At 39.3% G+C, this 21,488-nt stretch overlaps 1 protein-coding gene and 1 pseudogene across 1 annotated transcript; both read right to left on the reverse strand.

Moving 5' to 3' along the window:
- Nucleotides 1–18: 18 nt before the first annotated feature.
- On the reverse strand, nt 19–4,242 carry LOC117545154 (probable phosphatase phospho1). Its single transcript, XM_034214843.1, has 2 exons — nt 3,983–4,242; nt 19–1,475 (listed from the first exon to the last, which is right to left on the reverse strand). The coding sequence occupies exon 2, from the start codon at nt 1,437–1,439 to the stop codon at nt 660–662; it is 780 nt and encodes a 259-aa protein (XP_034070734.1). The 5' UTR covers nt 1,440–1,475; nt 3,983–4,242; the 3' UTR covers nt 19–659.
- Nucleotides 4,243–5,101: 859 nt separating this feature from the next.
- On the reverse strand, nt 5,102–20,000 carry LOC117544967 (annotated as a pseudogene).
- Nucleotides 20,001–21,488: the final 1,488 nt, after the last annotated feature.

A 21,488-nucleotide genomic window follows, 5' to 3' on the forward strand; every position in this document is an offset into this window, starting at 1 on the left:
GTGATACTGGCAAATGTACCCTAAGTTACATTCATATTTAAGGATGTTTAGAGGTTTTAATTGAGCTGACTGTGTTGGACTTAGCTCCCTCCAGAGCACACTAGGCACAACTTTTTTTTAAAGATTATAAGCGGTCGAAAACCAGAACTTATACGCATCATCAATACTATTTATCTCTATATTGATCAAGCCAATTCTTTTGAATTAGATAACAGAAGGCTTTGAGACCATGCAAGCATTAAAGGAATAGTTCAACATTTTCGGAAATCTGTCTTTCTGTACCTCTAAAAGTCTCTTAACATTGCATTTTTTTTTTTAACATGTTACGTATTTGTATAAGATTTGATCACTTTTGGATGTAGCCTGACAGAAGTATCCCCCTGTTTTACATTCTTAATACTAAGCTTTATACTGGCTCCTTTCACCGTCTACATAGTAACTGTACAGATATCCTAGTGGTGGATTTATAAAAATCTAACTCCATGAGAAAGGGAAATTCTGAAATATATATTTCTAATCAAACTACTCTTTATAGGTTGTAGCAAGTGTGGCTGGGTTAAAATCATGCATGTCCTGCTTCTCACCAGGACTGGGGTTTGTGCACCTTTGCTGTTTGTGCCCCCCTAAAGTACTTAAACCAACACACACACTCACACACCTCATCTCTCCTCCATTATTTTCTTCAGGCAGTCCACTATGTCCTCTCCACTGACCCAGGGAACGACGTTTGCCTTGAACTTGGCCGCCTGGGCCTGCTGCCTCTCCAGAAGCAGCTTGTGCATGGGGAAGTCCCTCCTGGGGAAAGCAGTGTCCCGGGGCCCCAGAGCCAAAGAGGGACATATATCATTGGCCCCATCTCCGATATAGAACACTTTCTGGAAGGGGGCCCCTCCACGCTCCTTTTGCCGGCCTGCCAGATACTCTCGAAGGATCACCTGCTTGCACATGTTTTCAGGGCAACAGGAGCACGAGTGGGAGTGGAACGGGAGCAGCACGAGGCAGCCGGTGTCACCGAAACTTGCCGGGTTTGTGAAAATCTTCCGGAAAAGGTGACGCACGCCGGCACGCTCCAGCCACGTCTCGATGATGTACATGTTGGCGTCGGAGACCACTGCCAGCTCAAAGTCCTGCTGGTGGCTGTGCAGGTACTGGAAGAGGCTCAGGAGGCCGGGGGAGGGCTGGATCTTCTCCACTGCTGAACGGATGGAGTCCTCGGACACACCCTGCTCCGCCATGTAGACCAGGACCTTCTGCATGTGCTCGTTGTAGTGCCCCTCCCTGTAGCTGTTTCTCAGCCAGTCGGGGAGGTGTTGGCCCGGTAGAGCTCGCACCACAGCATCATCGCTGCTCTCATTGATGATGGTCTCATCAAAGTCGAACAACACCAAAAAGCGCTGTTGCTGCGGCGCTGCATGGCTCAGGTTTGGTGGAGCTGTCATCTTTGGTGGGTGGAGGAAATGTTGAGTGGTCCCTCTCTAAGAAAAATAGATGGAAAACTGTCAGTACGATTTAAAGAAGCATTTTACAGCTTTTTTTTTTATTACACCCTACTGGTTTTACAGTTCGACATCACACTGTTAATTTAAACTGCAAAACCGATGCCGAGGAAACATTAAAATGTATAAAAAGTCTTAATGAGGCTATGAGCTGTAGGGGAAACACATGTTTACAAGAGGGAAGGAATGGAGCAGAGTTTGAATTAACACATAACAGGATGTTCATTATATTTAGGAAAATAAAAATCCAAGTACTCTGTGTGCTGTGTTTATTTTCAGGAAATATCACTCTGTCTTTGTTTAAATCACTGCAGCATCTGATATGAAACACCCAGACATACACTTCCTATCATGATTATCCATTAAGACATTCTCTCATTCCTTTAGGATTGGGGAATACAACTTTATTTAAACATGCCACATTTCAGATCAGGGCCAATTCCATATTTACATAGCGGATATATTTCGAGCACAAGGGTCTCACTGTTAAAAGGCATGCGGTAACTTGAGCAAAGTGAGAGCCGTTATGTCACAGCATACCTTTACCATATATGGAACAAACAAGAATGTTGAAGGCAAACCAGCAATGATGAGATAAAGAACAAAAGCTATCGCTATAGTGCTGCATTTGCTACTTTGGGTATTGTGCTATTTTATACTTCTTCACAGCATTTCATGACATTCAAACTATGAACATCAATCTGTGTCAATCCCAGGGGGGTGCATAAAAGACCCAACCTGTAAATCTGTATGAGTTGATTAACATATGGATTACTATTGGAACAAAAAGAGAGGAAGTTGGGTTTGCATGATAGTTAGGGTGTGACTCCTCTAAGGGTCTGCCTCTCCTTACAATACAAGAGATCCAAAATGGTATTCATTGCCAACGACGGCTTAACTACTAATTCTTTTTTGTGAATGTGGGAACATGAAATTTAACAAAGGAGTAATCAATCATAGTTAATCAATGGAAACTATTCTCAACACATTAGCTATACAATTAGATCAAGACACAAAGACAATATCACAATCTAAAACTGTTTTCTTCTACATGTATTTGGTCAAAGAGATTATATAATATACCCACTTTGTACTCCTGTGATGGAAAAATCGTTTTTGAACGACAAACATTAAGTGTTATATGACCAATAGATAATGTAGTTAGTCAATCTAATCAAAAATGATGATTAAAAAAGTAACACCAGATAGGGGAGTCCTGATAAAATGTAGTTGGGCAGCTAGATTAGCTGACAAACTAACTATTTGACCTAGTAATACCCTAAAATCACATAATTACATTTATTAAAAAGAGTTTATGAAACTACATCATTAGTTGAACTGAACAACAAAAAATAAAAATTGTTAAAACTGCGTAAATTGAATAATTAACAGCTCATATTGACAATTTAAACGACCCTTATTCCCTAAGCTTCATATCCTGTAATTATAGTTCTCTCTGTTTTAGAGCAGTAATGTTATATATATTAAATGTGTGCTTTCAAAGACAAGACACGTGATAATCCTGGTAAATAATATGTATTGTTATAAATTACACTACCTATAGGCTAGATACTACATACTACATACAGTAGTTTAAAACAACATCAACAGTACAACATTTACATTATATTTGCAAATCAGTTATGAGTTATTTGCATATGCTGCAGAATGAGAAGGCCTACTTAGCTGTTGATGCCATGGATAACTCTGTGAACTTATTCCATTACTGGAAACAAGAAGTTGTATAAGGATGACCAAACTGATATATTTAGATGCAGTCTATTATATTATATAAAAATGGCATACAGATTACATTAGATATATTAACATAACGCAAACATAATTGAGAAGCAAATACCAATGCCCTGTCAATCTTAAAATTTACCTTTATATCATGATATAAGAGACAGTGTACCTTAGTCAAAACCATTTTGAGGATGCAAAATAATCCAACGCTAGGTTTTATTTATTAAGCAGACCTAAATTCTGACATTTCATTTAATAATGGTATATTATTTAGACTGACTATATGTATTTAAAATAATTTGGGTTTGCAGGGCAGCTGGGCCTGATGGGACATGTTGAAATGCATGCATACCGTTGTTCATAACAATGTCAGCTCACTGTAATAACATGAGGCCAGCTGGTTGTGTGTTGTTCAGTAATGTACTGATGTCCTGCAACCTGCGGTTTCTCTGACGCATTGTGCCAAGTGAGCGTCCTGTTCCCACACGGCAGCTACATTATTTACGGAGCACATTTAAACTCTAAGCTATCTAAATTTAACCCGGGAGCTGCTATTCCTGTAAGAGAGGTTACCGCTGAAAGTCATTGGCTCAGCTCTTCCAGGAGTCGTTAAGGCTGACCGCCGGCTGCATGATGTCCGAGCGCGAAAATAACACCCACATGCAAACAGTACCATCACAAACAGGGACAAAATGACAGAATTCAAAAGTGTGCATGATAACAAAGAAATTAAGGCCTACCGGCAGTGAGCAAGAGCTGGGGTGTTCGGCTATGTGCCCGGCTCCGGCGACCGCATCCCAGTGACGCGACGGGATTCGTTAAAGGAGACTCCCACAGCAGCAGAGGGTATTCCCATTTAAAGCCACTCCGTCAAGTTAGCGTCAACACAACTTCCGGCGTGATCTTTCAAGTTAAAAGCCCAGGAGAGGCACATTCTTTTTCCAAAGTAAAAAGTAGTCATTATGCATAATGTCCTATTTTAGAAGAAATGTGTAAAGAGTTTATATCATTCATTATATTTTTCGGTTTTTCATTTTTATTAAAAAATCAAGCTGGGATACATACTGTGATTCAACCAACATTCCCCTGAGATAAATACCTTATTCTGATTGTACATCTGCATCACTTTAATGTTGCAAAAGGAAAATGTCTGACATGGTTGGATAGACCTAATTCTCGTCCACTCAAAAAAAGGGCAAAATCATATTAATAAATTCAAAACTAGGCTACCTCACAGCGTATAGATATATGTTCTATCAACACCACATTAGATTGTACATGCATTAACATAAAGCTCAACAATCTGAGGATTCTGGATGTTTGTTTCTACGAAATTACTGTGAACAAGACAATTCCCTCCTCAAATTGTGTTCAAAGAACTAAATAATTTAGCTGTGGGAGAATTAACATCAGTATTTTAGACTGATAACGTGATGTGAGCCTTGATTGGCAAATCCACATTTTAAGAACAGGTCTCTGCTCTTTTAAATCCCAAAATAGTCCTCCATAACCAAAAAAAGCTCATTGGAAATTCCTTGCAAGTTTCGTGGACAGAACAGGAAGCTAATTTTAGAGATGCTTGAGGTAAACTTTTGTAAGTGCATGTACAAAAATGACCTAATGAGGACACCTGCTGGTCACCATGAATGTCTACAAATATTAGTCAACCAAATAAGTGGTTCCAGACCCAGGCTTTAGAGTTGTGTAGGACAAATAAAAAACAGGTCAGAATTTGTACATATAAATGTCACTCCAACCAGCTGTAATAACACCTTCGGTCTGTGTAGTGGTTTTGTTGAGGTTGATTAGACGCCATCACAAGAGAAAACTTAGTACCATTATGGAATAAATTCACAAGCTTATTGGAACATCATGCGATAACATTTTAATAATACAGAAAGGTTAGTGCCATTTAACACAGAAGGCAAGTGTGCATGAAAAAAAACAGGCTGCATAATTTGAACTTCAACAAATCAAATAGTTTACTTATTGAGACAAACCATTGTAACATAGAAAGATTAAAGGCTAAGAACACAGAAAAAACCTTATCATTTTTATTATGCGGCAAATCTAATGCATTTTTTTTATACATAGTTTTGAAGAAGTGAGAAAGTGTGTTAGAATATTTGAATGGATTTGTGATTAGCAATCTATTTTGTTATAGCTATAATAAGGTTTAAGTATTTTATAGCTGCTAAGGCAGGTTGCAGTACATTTTGTTCATAGGCAACATTGTGAAGAGTATTTTAATGAGTTATTTAAAAAGGCACAATTTCACCACTAGATGTCCCTCGCAGCATGAGTGAACACTATATCAATTAATGTATATTGTTGTCAAATTATTAAGAGAAACATTATATATATTTTTATATTTTAGACAACCACTTTTGAGGGTTAGATTTAGACACCATGTAGTTTTGTAGCTAGATTTTTTGTCTTTCACTGAAGTTTTTTTTTTTTTTAAAGTTTACAATCTTATAGAATTAGAGAAATATATGCAAAGGATTTAGTAGAGCTTGTTTTAAAATCACAAATGTTTCTTTAACAATCAGCTCTAATTTACTCAGGTTGCTCATTAGTTAGACTCATCTCCCATTTGGTTCAGTAGTTACATTTTAACATTTACCATGCAGGCAAACACCAGGCTTGTGGTAGAGAAACATGTCAACAAAAATTGAAAAGAAAATTCTACACTTGGATTTAAACAAAAGGTCTCATAGTCAAAAGGAGCTGACTCCAGTTCCCACTCAAACTCCACATCAGATCTTACATCATACTACGAGAAGGAAACCTGGCCAAAATTAACAATACTTGTCCAAGTGGCCAAAGAAAAAATGTCCCAGATGTAAAAAACATAAAGCATTATCTGTGTTTCCAAGTGCGTCTTTCAAAGCAGAGTGAAGAGGGAGTTTTGAGAAGGTTCGGCCACAGAGCGAGACAGAGAGCATGACTGAGGGTGGAGGGAGGAATGTGAGCAGCTGCTCGGTGAGGATGGGAGGAAAACTCTTTCTCTTGTGCTTCGGTAGCGTCTTCTGCGTCACAGCATTGTATTACACCCACAGCTGGACAAAACATCTGAATTACTGAGCCCACTATTTGAGGTTATGCACTCAAAGAAACAGATGAGATATTACAAATGATTACTGAGAAGAATGAAGCCTAATAAACCATTACTATATTGCAGGAGCTAAATGAATATGTATAAAGCACTGAAAAACAAAAACGCATGAAAGCAAAGAATTATCTCAGTTTTTTCCATAACTTTTTTTGTAAACACGGCACCATTTTTTACTTTAAACAGGCAACGTAGGATTTGAGAAACAGCTAAAATAAACCAAGGTGGAAACCCTTCCTTAACAAGGCTCTGCCAAAAGTTGAATCTCAAATTCAGCACGACATTATTGGAAGAAAACCCAGAGGCAACGAGTGCCAAGGCATGGAAGTCCCGCTAATTGTTATTCACAGTTGGCTTGACGGCAGTGGTAAAAGCTGGCTTTATATTTGGCACAAATATGTGAGAAACACCTAACAATTTCAACTATAATACAATACTGACCTATTGTTTAATAACCTCCATCAACAAGACATTTGAGTGCATCATAACCATCTTTTACTAACAAGTCTTACACTACAAATAACTGATAACAAGCTTAGGTTGGCAAGTTTTAGAACAGATTCCTGATAGATTAATCATTTGTAACAGGATTCAATGAACTACAAGAACTGACACTCTGATTTCATTAGAGTCACATTGCCAGGTTTGAGGTTTGACGCGGAAAAAAGGCAGAATCAGGGCAGGCATGTCAATTTATCTTAAATTAGTCAAAATTCTACGAATGATGTAATGATGCTATTTCCCTACTGTTTTATCTTCTTCTTTAACTAATTTATTTTTATGTAGAATAGAAAGTAGCTGTAATATGTAGGAGTTTTTTTCCACCGATAAGCTTACTCTTGCATACTGCAGTGCAGTGAAGCATATGTAACGTTGGCTACACTGCATGACTGGTAATCTGATCCCTGACTGGGAACCTAATGCAATTCTATCAGCTTCTTGAGACAGAGCTGAGTTTTATTTAAACATTTCTTATCCTTTTATAGGACCATTTTATACATACAGGCCCTGGTTTGTTAAGGTTTGCTAAGCTGTTGTCAATGGGACCTTGTTTTTGCAGCCACACCCTTACATTTTTAGCAGAATTCATTTTTCCTCACGTAATGTAAAACAATACTTTGTTATTTTTTCTTTAAACACAAATTTCCCAACATAGATACCACACTATCGACATATTGCACAACAAAATCTTCATAAACATTTGAAAATACTGACAAAAGTCAACAAATTCATGGCATCCTGCTTTTTCTTCTCTTTTTGACAAGTGAACAATAGGGATCGCATTCAGGAAGTGCTTGAAAATATCACTCAAATAGACACTCTTACTCAATCCTCGGCTTTAACTTCCTCTGTGGTCTCTTCCTTCTTCTCGTTGACGGCAGCTTCAGTTTTTTCCACATTTTCTACCGGCTCAGGGTTGGACTTTGGCACCTCTTCCTTCGCTTCAGGAAGAAGGATGACTTTCCCGATGTTTTGGCGTTCGTGCATTCGCTTCATGGCATCAGTCGCCTGACAGAACACAGAGGAGCAGAACGGATGTGCACAATGTGATGTTTTCCTCCTATTTTTAGGTTTGTTTTTACAAGTATCATTAATGCGAAAAACATGTCTAACACTTCATTAGAGGTTATCTTTATTACCAGCTTGCTTTTTCGACACGTTATTGTATCCATGAATAAATAATAAAGCAGCACGATAACATTACGTTTCCTTGGTTAATACAGCTTAATGGATAATCTTACCTGCACCAGTTTTGCATTGACTCCCTGAGCACATGATCATAATTGCTCAGTCTTAATGAGGATAAATGAACACATGGGCTATCTACGCTCTGCATCTCTGCCCTCAAGTCATTTGCCCTGCTTATTATTTCCTGCCTCGGCTTTTGTCTGTTTGTCTGAATCCAACTTGAAACACTGAGAAATCCCCGTAAATAGTGGATGCCAAGGCAACAATTTAGACCATCACCTAGCAACAGCCCTTAAGGACTGACTCATCTGATGGGGGGGGGGGGGGGGTGCGGTAATCTCGCCTGCATCACATTATTGATGGAGAAGGGGAAAACACAAGAAGGGGGGGACGCAGGAGAAGCTTCAATGGAGCTGTGTGATGCACAGACATCTCATCCATGTGAATACTCACTGTGCAGCAGAGAAAACATTAACGGTTGTTACTAAAAAAGTATTTGCTTTCTTGCCAAGGGGTTGCGAGAAAGCGAATAGGCGTTCTCACAACATTTTAACTTATTCTAATAGAATTGTGTGCAGCAAATCAGCCCGATATCAACCATTAGGTTAATTATTTTCATTGTTTCCCTTTTTGCATAATGCTAAAAGCTGCTCTTCAATTCTGATATACTGCAAATATTTTCTTCGCATTAATTTATTATTGTATTTCCTTTTTCTTAATGTATATTTCTTGTACTTTTATTTTAGTATTATGGTTTTTATTATAGTTTATATTTGCTATTTTCTTTTACAACTTTATTCCCCTGTATTCATATCTTACACTGCACTATTATTATTTGTATCCTTTTATTTTGTATCTGTCTTACTAAGTTTGATTTTCTAGTTCTGGTGGATTTGTATGTATTTAAATGTAATTTTATAATGTGTCTTCTTGGCACTATATCTTAATACCAGTAATGTTTTTTCTAGAGCCTGGTTTTTTGCCATGTTGTTAAACTCTGAAAAAACGTGTCTCGCCTCGCCTTACTGTGTTTATGTTTGCAACATCATACACCAAAGCAGATTCCTTGTATGTGTAAACCTGCTGAGCAACCGGATCGTTATTATCCTTTGAATCACGCCTTAAAAGTAGTCTCTCATTTTACATTTCAAACATGATGAAACTGACCTCCTCAAAGTGGTAGCAGGAGTCGATGCGGGGCTTGATCTTGCCCTGGCTGTAGAGCTCCAGCAGCTTCCCCATGGTGCGGACGATCAGCTGCTCATCGGGGATGTAGCCCAGGTGGAAGCCGCAGACGCCCTTGTTGGTCTGCATCAGTTTCAGCATGTTGAGCGACAGCTGGTTGTACCAGGTCTTCGCCATGGCCAACAGGTTCTTCTTCTGACCCGTCACACAATTGGCCGCGCCTAGAAAGCAAGAGTAAATTATAAATCAGAGAGATTCATTTCCAGCTATTTATAGCGACCTCTTAGAAGGTAAGGCGTGATGGAGTAAACCTTCTGCATTCAAAACGTCACTTGACAAACTATACTCATAATGCAGAAATCTGTGCTATTACAGTATATAAATACTAATTAAAAGGTTATAGACATATTGCTTCAGGTTGAAGAGCTCATTATAATTGGACACTATTTTGTAGTGCAACCTACAAAAATGCATCATATTTCATTAACTGATACATTTAAAATCCAAAACAACTTGTAGCTAAAACTGTCAGATCAAGCACAGTATTTTTCTCAAATGTGATGTAGTGGAATATAGATTAGCATGACATGGAAATACCTAAGAACCTCAAATAACGTACAGTATTTCAGTAAAGTTAATTTCCACCTCTGTTAGGCCCCACTCCTGTCATTTCAGTTTTGATAAATTATACAAAACAGCATTATTACACAAACATTAAAGCAAAAATAGAAATACATTAAGGGAGACTGGACATTAAGACATGTTTGTTCCGTTTCCAGATGTCTTACCAAAGACTATAAGCATGCCCAAAGGCTTCAACAAACTAAAGCCTTTCTGGGTGTCTGAACCACCGAGGGGGTCCAGGACGATGTCCACTCCTGCAGAGACAGAACAAAAAAGGGAAAAGATGCATAATGTTTCCGTGTCAACATGCGACAATCTTTATTATTACATTAAGAAATGTCCTGGCTAGGTAAAGAAAGGTAAGGATGTGATGCCCAAGTGTGTTTTCTCACCCGTGGGGCTGATTTTGCGGACTTCCTCCACGTAGTCTTTGGTGCGGTAGTCGATGGGGTGAGTTACGCCGCCTTGGGAAATGATCTCATGTTTGGATGCTGAGGCCGTGCCAAAAACCGTCACATCTGGCACAGTCTGACAGAGCTGGGTAACGGCGACACCTACACCACCTATAGATGTGCAGACAGCCGCACCAACAGAGGTGAGAAGAGGCTGCAGGTGCTTCACATTCAATTACAAACTGTTTGATCCCTCGCTGCAATTCTTAGTGATTTAATCTTCAAAACAATGGGTCTGCACTGGCTTTTTCCACTCGGAATAACTCGCAAGGACGTGTTTTATGGCTCACCGATTCAAAACTCATGCTGTGCAGCTAGACATTGTTCAGAACCACAGAAATGTATTTTAAATTTGAGTGGACACCACGAAATGTCCAAAGACATTCGACACGTCAAGCAGAACGTTGGAAAAATAGGAATAAAAGACATTAAGAGTAAGATATTTTTTCCAGCTCTGAGATACTTAATAGCTTATGAAAAATAAGAAAATTGAGGTATAATGATGATAAAATGTTATACTATTTATTTATTTAATTCCCAATGTATACATTCAATGAGACTTGAGGCTGTTCTCAGCTAAGGCTTAAGTCTACACCTTTTCTGCCAGTATAAATTGGCTTGGTTTGACACTGCCTCATAAACAATGTCTTATTGTTGGTTTTATTATTATTATTATTTCATATGTGGTTTTGACTTCTTAAAGATGGAAAAAAATGAATGGGGGAACCAGATTGTATAGGGATAAGGAGTACAAGTAGCTTTAAAAGTGTTGGATATATGGTCATATTAATTTGAGTAACTCCGGTTGCAGTAGTGGCCTCTCAGCTCTACGGTGGTTTGTTATGTGATTTTATGATGGCTGAGATGGTGGAAGAAATGCATTATGGTCGTGTTTTTTCATAATAATGCCTGCCTGGGTGTGCAGGCTCAACAGTAATCCCTCCTGACCTCCCCTTCACCCTGTGCTTGTGTGGCTGATTCATACAGGTCAGCTGACAGCCCGCCACATAAACACTGAGACGCCGCTTTTGAGAGGGAAGTGTACTGGAGTGTGATGGTGGAGGTGGACGCTGACATCACCATCCTGTATACTCAGATTCAAGAGTGGCTGATAAACACGGATTGAGTTACAGTTGCATTACCATCCTTTAAAACATACACTAAATAACTTCAAACAAACAAAAGCTCAAAATGACAAAAAAAAAAAAAATCATTATTCTACCCACGCCTATCTGATGTTGTGAGACATTATGCTCATCAGTTATAACTATGGTGACAAATAACAATCCTTTAAATTGGAAATAATGCTCTCTAACTGAAAAATCCTATTCTAAAAATCCTATCATAACAACCCTTAAACAACTACAGTGCTATGTCGCCTTGAAGAGGTTTTCCCGCCTGTCTGAAAGGTTTTACTGCCTATCCCTCAAGAGAGGAGCACCTGAGCGTGTGTCTCTACTGCTCATGGTCAAATATTATATCACATAATATGTATAAAGGATAAGGCACTGGTCAATGTTATTCCACCTGGAATTTATTCAGATTTTCTGCTACAATATGAATGTGGAAACACTGTTTTGAAAGTGAAAAATGTCAAATTGGTGAGAGTAGTTTTTTTCCAGTAGTCTTTTTAGTAATTTAATACACATGGTCATAGAGTTTCCCCAGTTTTAAAATAATGGAAGTCCAAATTGATGTATTGTTTTTCAAGGTTCATACCTATGATTCCCTCCTCCTGTGATTGTACCACCAGCCCCCTGGTTATTGAAACACACGGTGCTGTGCGCACAGAGTGAGACGCATTTGCTTGTTTAAAAAAGGTCAGGTGTTGCCAAAGCAACCGCGCCTGATACCGATCCTGTGTTCCCTTTTATGAATACACTCACACCATATTTTCACCAATGACCAGCAGTCTCTTTGATGATCATTTATCAGCACAGCTATGTGGCTGCATTCTGGGAAGTGATTAGTGACCTCAGTGAATAAACCGTGCCCCCTCTTCACAGGTTTCCCAGGAGACTCTGGGAGGTGTTTGATACAGACCACAACACGATAAGGGAGCGACTGTCCAAGCGTACAACACAACGGACACCACAGATTTAGCTTGAGATAAGAAAGAGGAGAAAAGTGTGTAAAATCTCAATTTTTGTTAAATTATCCTTTAAAATGTTCATTTTCATTCAGGGTCTTGGGTATGAAATGTAAGATATATTAAAAATTGTCGGACAAAAAGCCAGTGTCACATACTAAAATTGCTTTTTTTTGTCCAACAGTTCAAAATAGATTGAATTCAAAACATAAAACAACAAATGGCAACTGTTCACATTCAGCTGTAACAAACAGTTATTTTGGGGGATTTTTTGCATTTGTAAGATAAACGTCATTGATGATAACCATTGCCATCCAAATGGCACAAGTTCTACAGCATAAATAAAATAAAATCAAGACCTAGGAGAAGAGTTTTTAATTTGTTGGATGTTGTCATCAATGACACTGATAAATTCAATAAGAAATAGCTATGTTGCTGATCAGTATTTGAGACCCCTGATTTCATTCTCAGTATTCCCTGTGTGTGTTACCTGCAGCCATATGGACCAGGACACTCTTGCCTGGCTTCAGGTTGGCCGACTCGAACAGCATCAGGTAGGCGGTGAGGTAGTTGACGGGCAGCGCAGCCCCCTCCTCAAAGCTCATCTGCTCGGGCATGGGGAAGGTGTTGCCAGCGGCAACAACGACCACTTCTCTCCGTACATGCCGCTGCGGATCAACATGATGACCCGATCCCCCACCTGAGGGAGGGGAGAGAGGAAGGGAGGGATGGGGATGTATCTGTGGTTAAGGTCTGCTCAGATTACTTAGAAATGAGTGATGAATGAAGTAAATGTGAATGCAAATTACACAGCAATTATTAGTTGGGATTAATAATTTTTTTTAAATAATAAATTATAAGTAACTTCTTAGCCTAATCTAAATATTCCATTACTTCAAACAGTGAAAACATTTCCCCATAAAACATGAGAACCTTGATGTGTCTCTACATCTCGGACACAATATTCACAAGTTAATAGAATCTGTATTCTTTTCATAATTAAAAAATGGCCATATGCTGACTGTATTTCCCATTCATTTCCCCAAAGTCCTGCTAATTTTCACAGCAGGTTTACCTTGAACTGTTTAATTGTTTTGCAACCCTAGTCCTGACACTTTTTTGTGGAAGAGTATAAGACAATTTAAATGTCTCTTGTCATCACCACTTTGCTCTTGTTAACGGGGATGTGAAATGGCAAATTGAGGGCAGGCAGGAAATTGTCTGACGTATCTCAGTTTTAGACTGACACGAGGGCAAGTCATTACACTGCTGCGCTGTGTCAACAGACTCATCCTCACAGAGGCATGATTACCTTGTGATCACATTGTGATATTGGCAAGTAACTGAAGCCAAATTCCTTTCAGTGTTTAATTAAGCAATCATACACGAGAGGCCGTTCTTGAACGTCATTATTGGTACGACAGTACTGCGGCAGGACCGAGGCACTTGCGCCGAGGTACGCCTGTACTGTACTGCGATTCTATTACACAAACTATCATTGTAATCAACAATATCGTAAAATAATTTCATAATGTGGTCTAATTTGCTCCCAAACCTACGCTTTCTGCTTGAGTTAATCTCCGTCAGAAAGTAGTTCCAAGTAGTTCCTATGGTAACGATAGCCGATCAAACACTCCTGCTACCCCGCTTACAGTTATTGATATAATATAATTATAGTAAATAATATATTATCGCACTTTCTCCGGTCCCCGAGATTGGCTTTCAGTAGCTCTGGAGAGAGCTTTCGTACCTGTGGCCACTAACGGTCATAATTTCTCTGCTTTGTTTCAAGACCCGCATCAGAAAGCTTTTGAATGGTGGTACTTCTCCAGTTGGTCTACCTGCTCTTCACGTAGCTCTGCATGTCGTCGTTTATGTGCTTTTTTTCTGGAGATAGGCACTCCTCAATCCACTCCTCCATAGTAAGACCCCCCCGGAGGTCGAAGTTAATCTTAAATGTTTCCATCTTATGCTTTGTAAGTTTGTTTCGTAACGGAAGAAATTTAAATATATTTATAAAACTGACAAGTCAAATCAAGCAATCTGATTGGTCGATAGTGTTTTTACGGACCTCTTTGATTACAGATTTGAAAACAACGTTGCTTGCTTTAAAAGTAGCACAATTAATTATGTCAAACCTTGAAAAGTATCTAGATATCCCTGCCCTAATGCCAAAGGAACTGCACACTGAATATGTTTTGCCGTTTGATGTCTATGTCTGGACCGCTGCGTAAAAAGGAGGGTTTCTGCCCCGTTACTTCTCCGCTGCTTTCTTGTTCCAGTTTTTTCGGCCCAACGGTATAGTTTCTCAGACGCGGAGGGATACTGACTTGTTGTGAAAAGGCACGTTCTATTTGATCGTTGTTTGATCGTGGAATCAAACGCGCCTATTGACCAATCAGAGAGCTTGCTCACACCTATGTGTTATAGAATGGTTCATCAGGAATACATTTGACCTACCGAGATGATGGCTGCAACCAATGATTGTTTTTTTTAATGTATTTATCTACCAAATATTTGTTTTAACCCATTTTTAGATTGGCCAATGAAATATCAAAAAATGCTTATGAATGTGTCCAAGTGCCCAAGGTGGCAGCGTCCAATTGTTTGAAACCAAATTTGATTAACTGACATATATAAAAGCAGCAAGTTCTCACAATTAAGCATGAACCTGCTTTTGTTATAAATGGTTTTAATATATTTTCCTTTGTCCAGTCTGTTACGTTTCTTTCTCATATATTCTTTTAAAAAAAAAAAAAAGTCCAGAAATGTAGTCTTAAGACCCCACAACCAGCTTTAAACATGTTATTTTAAACAAGGTAATAAAAGCTGCTCCATGTTCCTAAACAGTTTCTGTGCCAACGAGCACAGAAAAGTGGCCTAATGGGAAATGTTGTTGCTGCTTTCTTCCACAGGGACGTGCCAACATAAAAGAAACCTGCCCAACAGTGAAGGGCTCAGGAAAGAAGTGCGATTGTGAGCGCTGCACTGCTTCCCGTTAAAACAGTCTCGAGCGCTCTGAGCCACGCCCACTTCCTGTTGTGGGACAGACTACACAGGGCCACAAATATGTACGCACACATGCACAGACAATAACAACACTCACACACTTTGCATATGTCTGTTGCAGTGAGATAACTACGAGCTGCAGTCTCCAGCCTTTACTTCCACATCAGATGACTCAGATGCTCCTTTTACATTACATTTAGCTGACGCTTTTATCCAATAAGTGCATTCGACCAACAAAATACAAACTTGAAGAAAACAGAATCATATAAGTACATCAGGTTTCATAGAGCCAAACATTTCAAGTGCTACTCAACTGGCTTTAGATAAGCCAGTCCTTTGTTAGTATATAAGTGCTTTATTAGTCATTTTATTGCTCGAAGTGGAGTCGAAAGAGATGAGTTTTCAGTCTGCGCCGGAAGATGTGTAAGCTTTCAGGAGTCGATACATTTCTCAACATCTGGTCTTATGAAACACTTCCAAACACACTCTGTGTCACCTCAGAAAATGCATGATAGTCAATTTAAAAAAGGCTGAGCTCAGTTCCTGGAGCGCTGGCATGAAATTAAGTAACCGAAGTAAAGTTCAAAGCAGGACAGTGAAGTTTACTTACACCTGCGAAATAAGTCCATTTAAAACTGCTGTTCAATTCAATGCATGATATATAAACAGAGAGACGTGTCATGATGCAAGTTTTATGCACATAGTTTATAATTACCAGTATCCAACTAGACAAACCACATCTCATAAGCAGAGAAGCATCTTCAAAGAGAGGCTTTTGTGTTTTACATTAGTCAAAAATGGCTCGTTATTCAAAAACCATTACATCTACAATATTAAAGACACCTGCTGTAAATGGACCAAATATTGTCCAATGTATTAAGCCGAACACAGAACCCTTCATCCTCTCGTCATGCAACATTACGTTGGGTGTATTATGCGGAACATTGCGTGATAAGACTTTAACACAGAAACTACTGCTCAATCTTCCAAAATATCCTTCACATTATGGAGCATAATCATTGACTTTGTAGTCTTTTTTAATATAGAAACATCTGCGAGGAGGTCATGCTGGATTTGGAAACTGGCAAGAAGAGCTGTAATGGGATCCTACATCTGCAATCCATGCGTTCCATAAATCAGCCACGCCCTCCTGTCTTCATCTGACGGAGCCTCGCTGCTCCAGTCTGTCCTCATGAAGCAGCATCAGCCTCTCTACGTAAACAATTCCCTTAATGTGATTGTCTGCTGCTCTGCCTCCCTTATGCGTCTTACTGCAGCCACACACATTTTTACAATGAAATAACCCACAATCTTGGGTCTAAACCTAAACTACTTTCAACCTACACTCTATATGCTTTCAGTGCTTATGTAAATACTTGATAGGATTCTTACATTTACACCATTTCCCGCATCACTGCATGTGCCAAAAAAGAGTGTTCGGTAACATAGCATTCGCCCTATAGGATCCTTGCTCTTCAGAAGAAAGATGTAGGGAGGAATGGGAGGTGGGCGGGGAGGGGACATTCCATACTGACACAGAGGGACACAGAGGAGCTTCAGTAATATAAAACACACGTGTTTAACTTAAGACGCCTTGACAATGAGTGTGGGAGAAGACTGACCTCAAAGACATTTAACTGAGATTGAAATGTAAGTTAAGGCATTGTTCAAACAACAGCTAAATATGGTTACGGCGTCTTGACGCTAAATATGGTCAAGTTAAAGCTCAGGATGGTAACAAATAAGATCGGTAACTAGCAGTAAAGCATCCTTTTTGAAAGAAGTGACAACAACTGACTGAATCTGAGCTTGGAGGGGCTCATAGGGATGGCCCAGTGTATGCCTGCTTAATGTACTATTTTAATACAGAGCTACGTAAACTAAGAAGCTAGGTAACATCCTGTATATCAATATAACCAATATTGACATTTACATTTTAGTCCAAGGTGTTCAAAATCAGCAAGTTGACTTTCATATCTGGCTCAAGAGAGGAGACGCAACCTAGGAAACAGGTTTTAAATCTTTTTATCATGAGTCTTTGAGGTTACTGTAGCTGGAACCATAGAGGCATAGCGTGTGACTGGTGGAGGAACACTGATTAACTGTGAAGCTGCCTTAATGTTTTACTTGTCTCAACAATATTGGCAGGAATAGCAGATCATGGTTCAAACTTAATTCCCGATTGTAAACCTAAAGAGATTCCTCGGTTTATGGAAGGATGGAGTTTCTAAAATGTTTGTTTGAGAAAAAAAATAGGAGAAAAAAACATCAGAGCATTGAGTTCTGCATGGGAGGAAAAAACCCTCCTTATGAACCCAATGGCACAGCTTAGAAGTCCGGTTTCTCATTCAAATACAAGTGTTTTGCATCTTCCATATGCGTTAGTGTATGCACGCAGAACATAAGCAACTCAAAATGTTGCTTTATTCTTTCTACCAGTGCAAGAAAAAAAACCTCTGAACCTCAAAGGGAGTTCTTTGCAGAAGCTGTGACATGAAGTCAAGGTTTCTTGTAATGAGTCACACTTCATGTTGTTTTTTTTTTTTAAATATCCCCAGTGCACAAAAAAAGCACTGGCCTTGGATTCTCTGAGCTCAGCTCTGCAGAATCAGGTGCCTTTCTGCATCAGAAAGTCCAGTCTAACATTTAGTAGATTTAGAAAGGAAGCACAGAAACAGAGCTTATACATATTTGTGAACCCTTTGATCAGATTTGATAAATGAAGACACGATAAAACTCGACCTTTGGAAAGTTCTTATCAAGGCAAACGTAAATGTTCTTTTGTGCCGGGAGGAAGAATGCAAACACATCTCAAGGACACGTTGTAAATCAAAAACGAACTGTTCATGAGGATGTTAGATTTAGCAGCAAGAAAGCTTCTTTCCATCCTGTTTTTAAGAGACCACAGAACATTAAAGGATTAGACTGGTGGAGGTTATTTATCATTGGGTTCTGCTTTCCCATTGTGCAGCAATTTGAACAGAGATGTTTTAAAGCATGAACAAGTCCAAATAGATGGCATTGTTTGATAGAGCCTAAACAATTATTTAATGTCAAGCTACTTTTTCTTTAACCAATGGGCAATATGACAGAACATGTCAAATGTCTGTGTTTTAGCCTCTCATTTGTGAGATTATCTATTTTTCTAATCATTTTATAACGTTGAAATCGTTCATATGTGGAGTTTCAGACAGTTGGTCTGACAAAACAAATGATTTAAAGAGATCCCTTATTAGGTTTATATGACTGTCATTTTCCCTCTGCCATGACTTTTTATAGACGTTTCTTTTGCAGTTTTCTACCTTGAAGATGCAAACCGTATTCTTGAATCCAAAAGACAAGTGGAAACTAAAGAGAAAACAAATCTGGTTTAGTGTTTGGAAAATATTACCAGCACGTTTCTTTTGGCAGTAGTGACAATGCACGTGCCACTGAGAACCAATGGGTGCAGGCTTACACTCTTTATACGAGAAAACACTTATTTGAATGAGTGCATGTTGGCGGGTTTATATATACAGTCTATGGGTGGCGGGGTGTGAGTCATGGGATGTGCCAATTTTCAGACAATGATTGGGAAAATATTATGCAAATTATTCATGAATCATCTTAATTGCAGCCCCAATTACTATACTTATAATTTTAGAAAGCCATTCGTAGTCAGCGACCTATAGGAAGGATACATGTCCATTCCGAATGCATGTTAACTGAATTATTTGATAATTCTTTAAGTGTTAAAAGCATTAAACTGTCATTTTCCCACTGAAACTAAGAGGAACCAAGGAGGCCAGTTTACAAGGTTTCTTGAATTCTCTATAAAAGACAGAACTTAAGAGAAATCAAATCTTGGTTTAGGTGTTTGGAAGATATTTCCAGAATATTGTTTGGCAGTAGTGACAATGGATGCAGGTTTATACTTTTCATAGGCATCAACTTCATTGATAGAGTGAGAGGGGTGTGTGAGTCATGTGTTTGTAGGTGTGATCAGCAGGCCTTCACTAACCTTCCTGTCTTTCACATCCTCCCCGACCGCCTCGATGACCCCGGAGCCCTCCATGCCCAGGGTGACGGGCGGGGGGGGCAGCAGCTCGTACAGACCCTGTTTGCCCATCAGCTCCGCGAAGTTCAGCCCGCACGCCTTCACGCGCACCAACACTTCTCCCGCGGCCAGCTGCTGCTTCTGCGTCTTCACCTGCAGCTTCACTTTATCATAGCCCCCCGTAGCCCGTGAGGACCAGAGCCCGGATGGAGAGAGGCTGCTCCTCGGCCGCCGCAGGGCTGCTGCTCCCGGACTGCTGCGGAGCCTCTGAGGCCGCCTCCTCGTCGGGCTGCTTCTCCTGCTCAGGCTGCAGAGTTGGAGCCTCTTCGCCAGACATCATAGCCTCTTGTGATGAGCACGACTTCAGGTTGTTAGTCCTGATCGATAGTTCTGGTTATTTGGGGCGTTTCTTTAAAGAAGATTATCACTAAATGGAGATGAACAGTTCCCGGTAATGCAGTTATTGGAGAGAGAGCTGACATACAAGAGCAACCTCACTGGAGACGGTCTGTCGTTTGTAAAATGAGAATATCTGCGGGGTTTCCTCCTATTTGTGCGCTCAACAAGTGACCAACGTCAATGCTGACAGATTTAAAAACATGAGTTCCGGTTTGGATTTTCACAATAAAACACTTCAAAAAAGTGTTGCACAGTTATAATGGCGGTTTTGAAATGAGAGACGCCTAAAACCGTTTTAACTATATTTATATAGCACCTCATGCAGCCCAATGAGCTTCATAGAGCAAGTTTAAAACAATACATGAGATTACATTACACAACGCTACAATCATAAAATAAAATAAGTCACTAGAACAAATAATTAAACACAAGATATATTGTAAGAAAACCATTAATAAGGTCTTAGAGACAAAGGAAACAATTGAGTATGCACAATAAGTAAAACACATGTCAACAGAGTTTGAGTCTAATGCATTATGTTGTAAAAACCTAAATGAAAATAAAATATGTTATATCTGAAATATCAAATAGCTTCATATATCCCATGAAGACTTGGCTAATCAACATTACAATTGCTTTGCAGGGTAAGCAATGAACATTATAACTTTGTTGATGCTTGGTTGTGCTCAATATTTATTCTCGATGATTCCATTTATGAATGGAGGCTTTTATTTGAATGCTTAGTCTTGCAACTTCCAGTGTTTTTCTACCTGATTGTCGCCGGCTTGACACCTCTTAAAAATGACGACCATTTAGTTGGCGAACAGCTGAGAGATGAGAGCCAGAGAGCTGTGGAGAGCTCCAAACCCCGGACACTGGAGTACCGGGGGGAGGGGGGTCAACAGGGAGGAGGGGGGGGGGGGGTGTCTGAGGTCACAGCTGGAGGAAGAACATGCAGCAGTTCACTCGTCTGCTATTTAAGAGTTAACTATATAATATATATCTGGTTCACATCTGTGAATCCATTATTATTTCACCACTTTTTGTGGATTTTGCAAAAATGGGAACAAATATAAGTGGGGTTCCCACCTAAAAGTTAAAGTATTTTGTTAATTTTAAGTTTGTGACTATCATTATTATTGATAACTCATTAAAACAACCAATTAATAGAAAAACTGTTGTTTAAGAATGAGAACAGACACTGTAATCCATTATTAAAATAAATAATGGACGTTCTGATGTGTTTAAGGGCTTTAAAAAAGAAAAAACTAAAACAGCTAGACAATTTATATTGAGGCACTCAAAACATATTAAAAGCTTATAAGGTTATTTCCGTTATAATGGCATTTACTGGTTTCAGTCACCCAACATGCCACACACAGTGGGTTCAAGATTGCACCCTGAAACTGGAGCAGCGTTCTCACATGGTTGAATCTGTGTGCCAGGAAGTGGAGAGATGGTGAGAAACAGAGAGTTGTTTTTTAAGGGCAGGATATTCCTTATGCTAATATAAAGACTCATGTAATAGTTCAGTTTAATACTTCAGTTTGATGGAAGTGAGTCTGCACCACATGGTCTGCACAGATCTGCACGTTGGGCCACACAGGCAACACACTCAGTTGGGAAAACAAAACAAACATCTGTGGTC

This window comes from Gymnodraco acuticeps, unplaced genomic scaffold, assembly GCF_902827175.1.
Source record: "Gymnodraco acuticeps unplaced genomic scaffold, fGymAcu1.1, whole genome shotgun sequence".
Taxonomy (NCBI): Eukaryota; Metazoa; Chordata; class Actinopteri; order Perciformes; family Bathydraconidae; genus Gymnodraco; species Gymnodraco acuticeps.

Excerpts from the sequence above, each read along its gene's own strand:
- LOC117545154 (XM_034214843.1), bottom strand. The coding sequence starts at position 1,439 with ATGACAGCTCCACCAAACCTGAGCCATGCAGCGCCGCAGCAACAGCGC.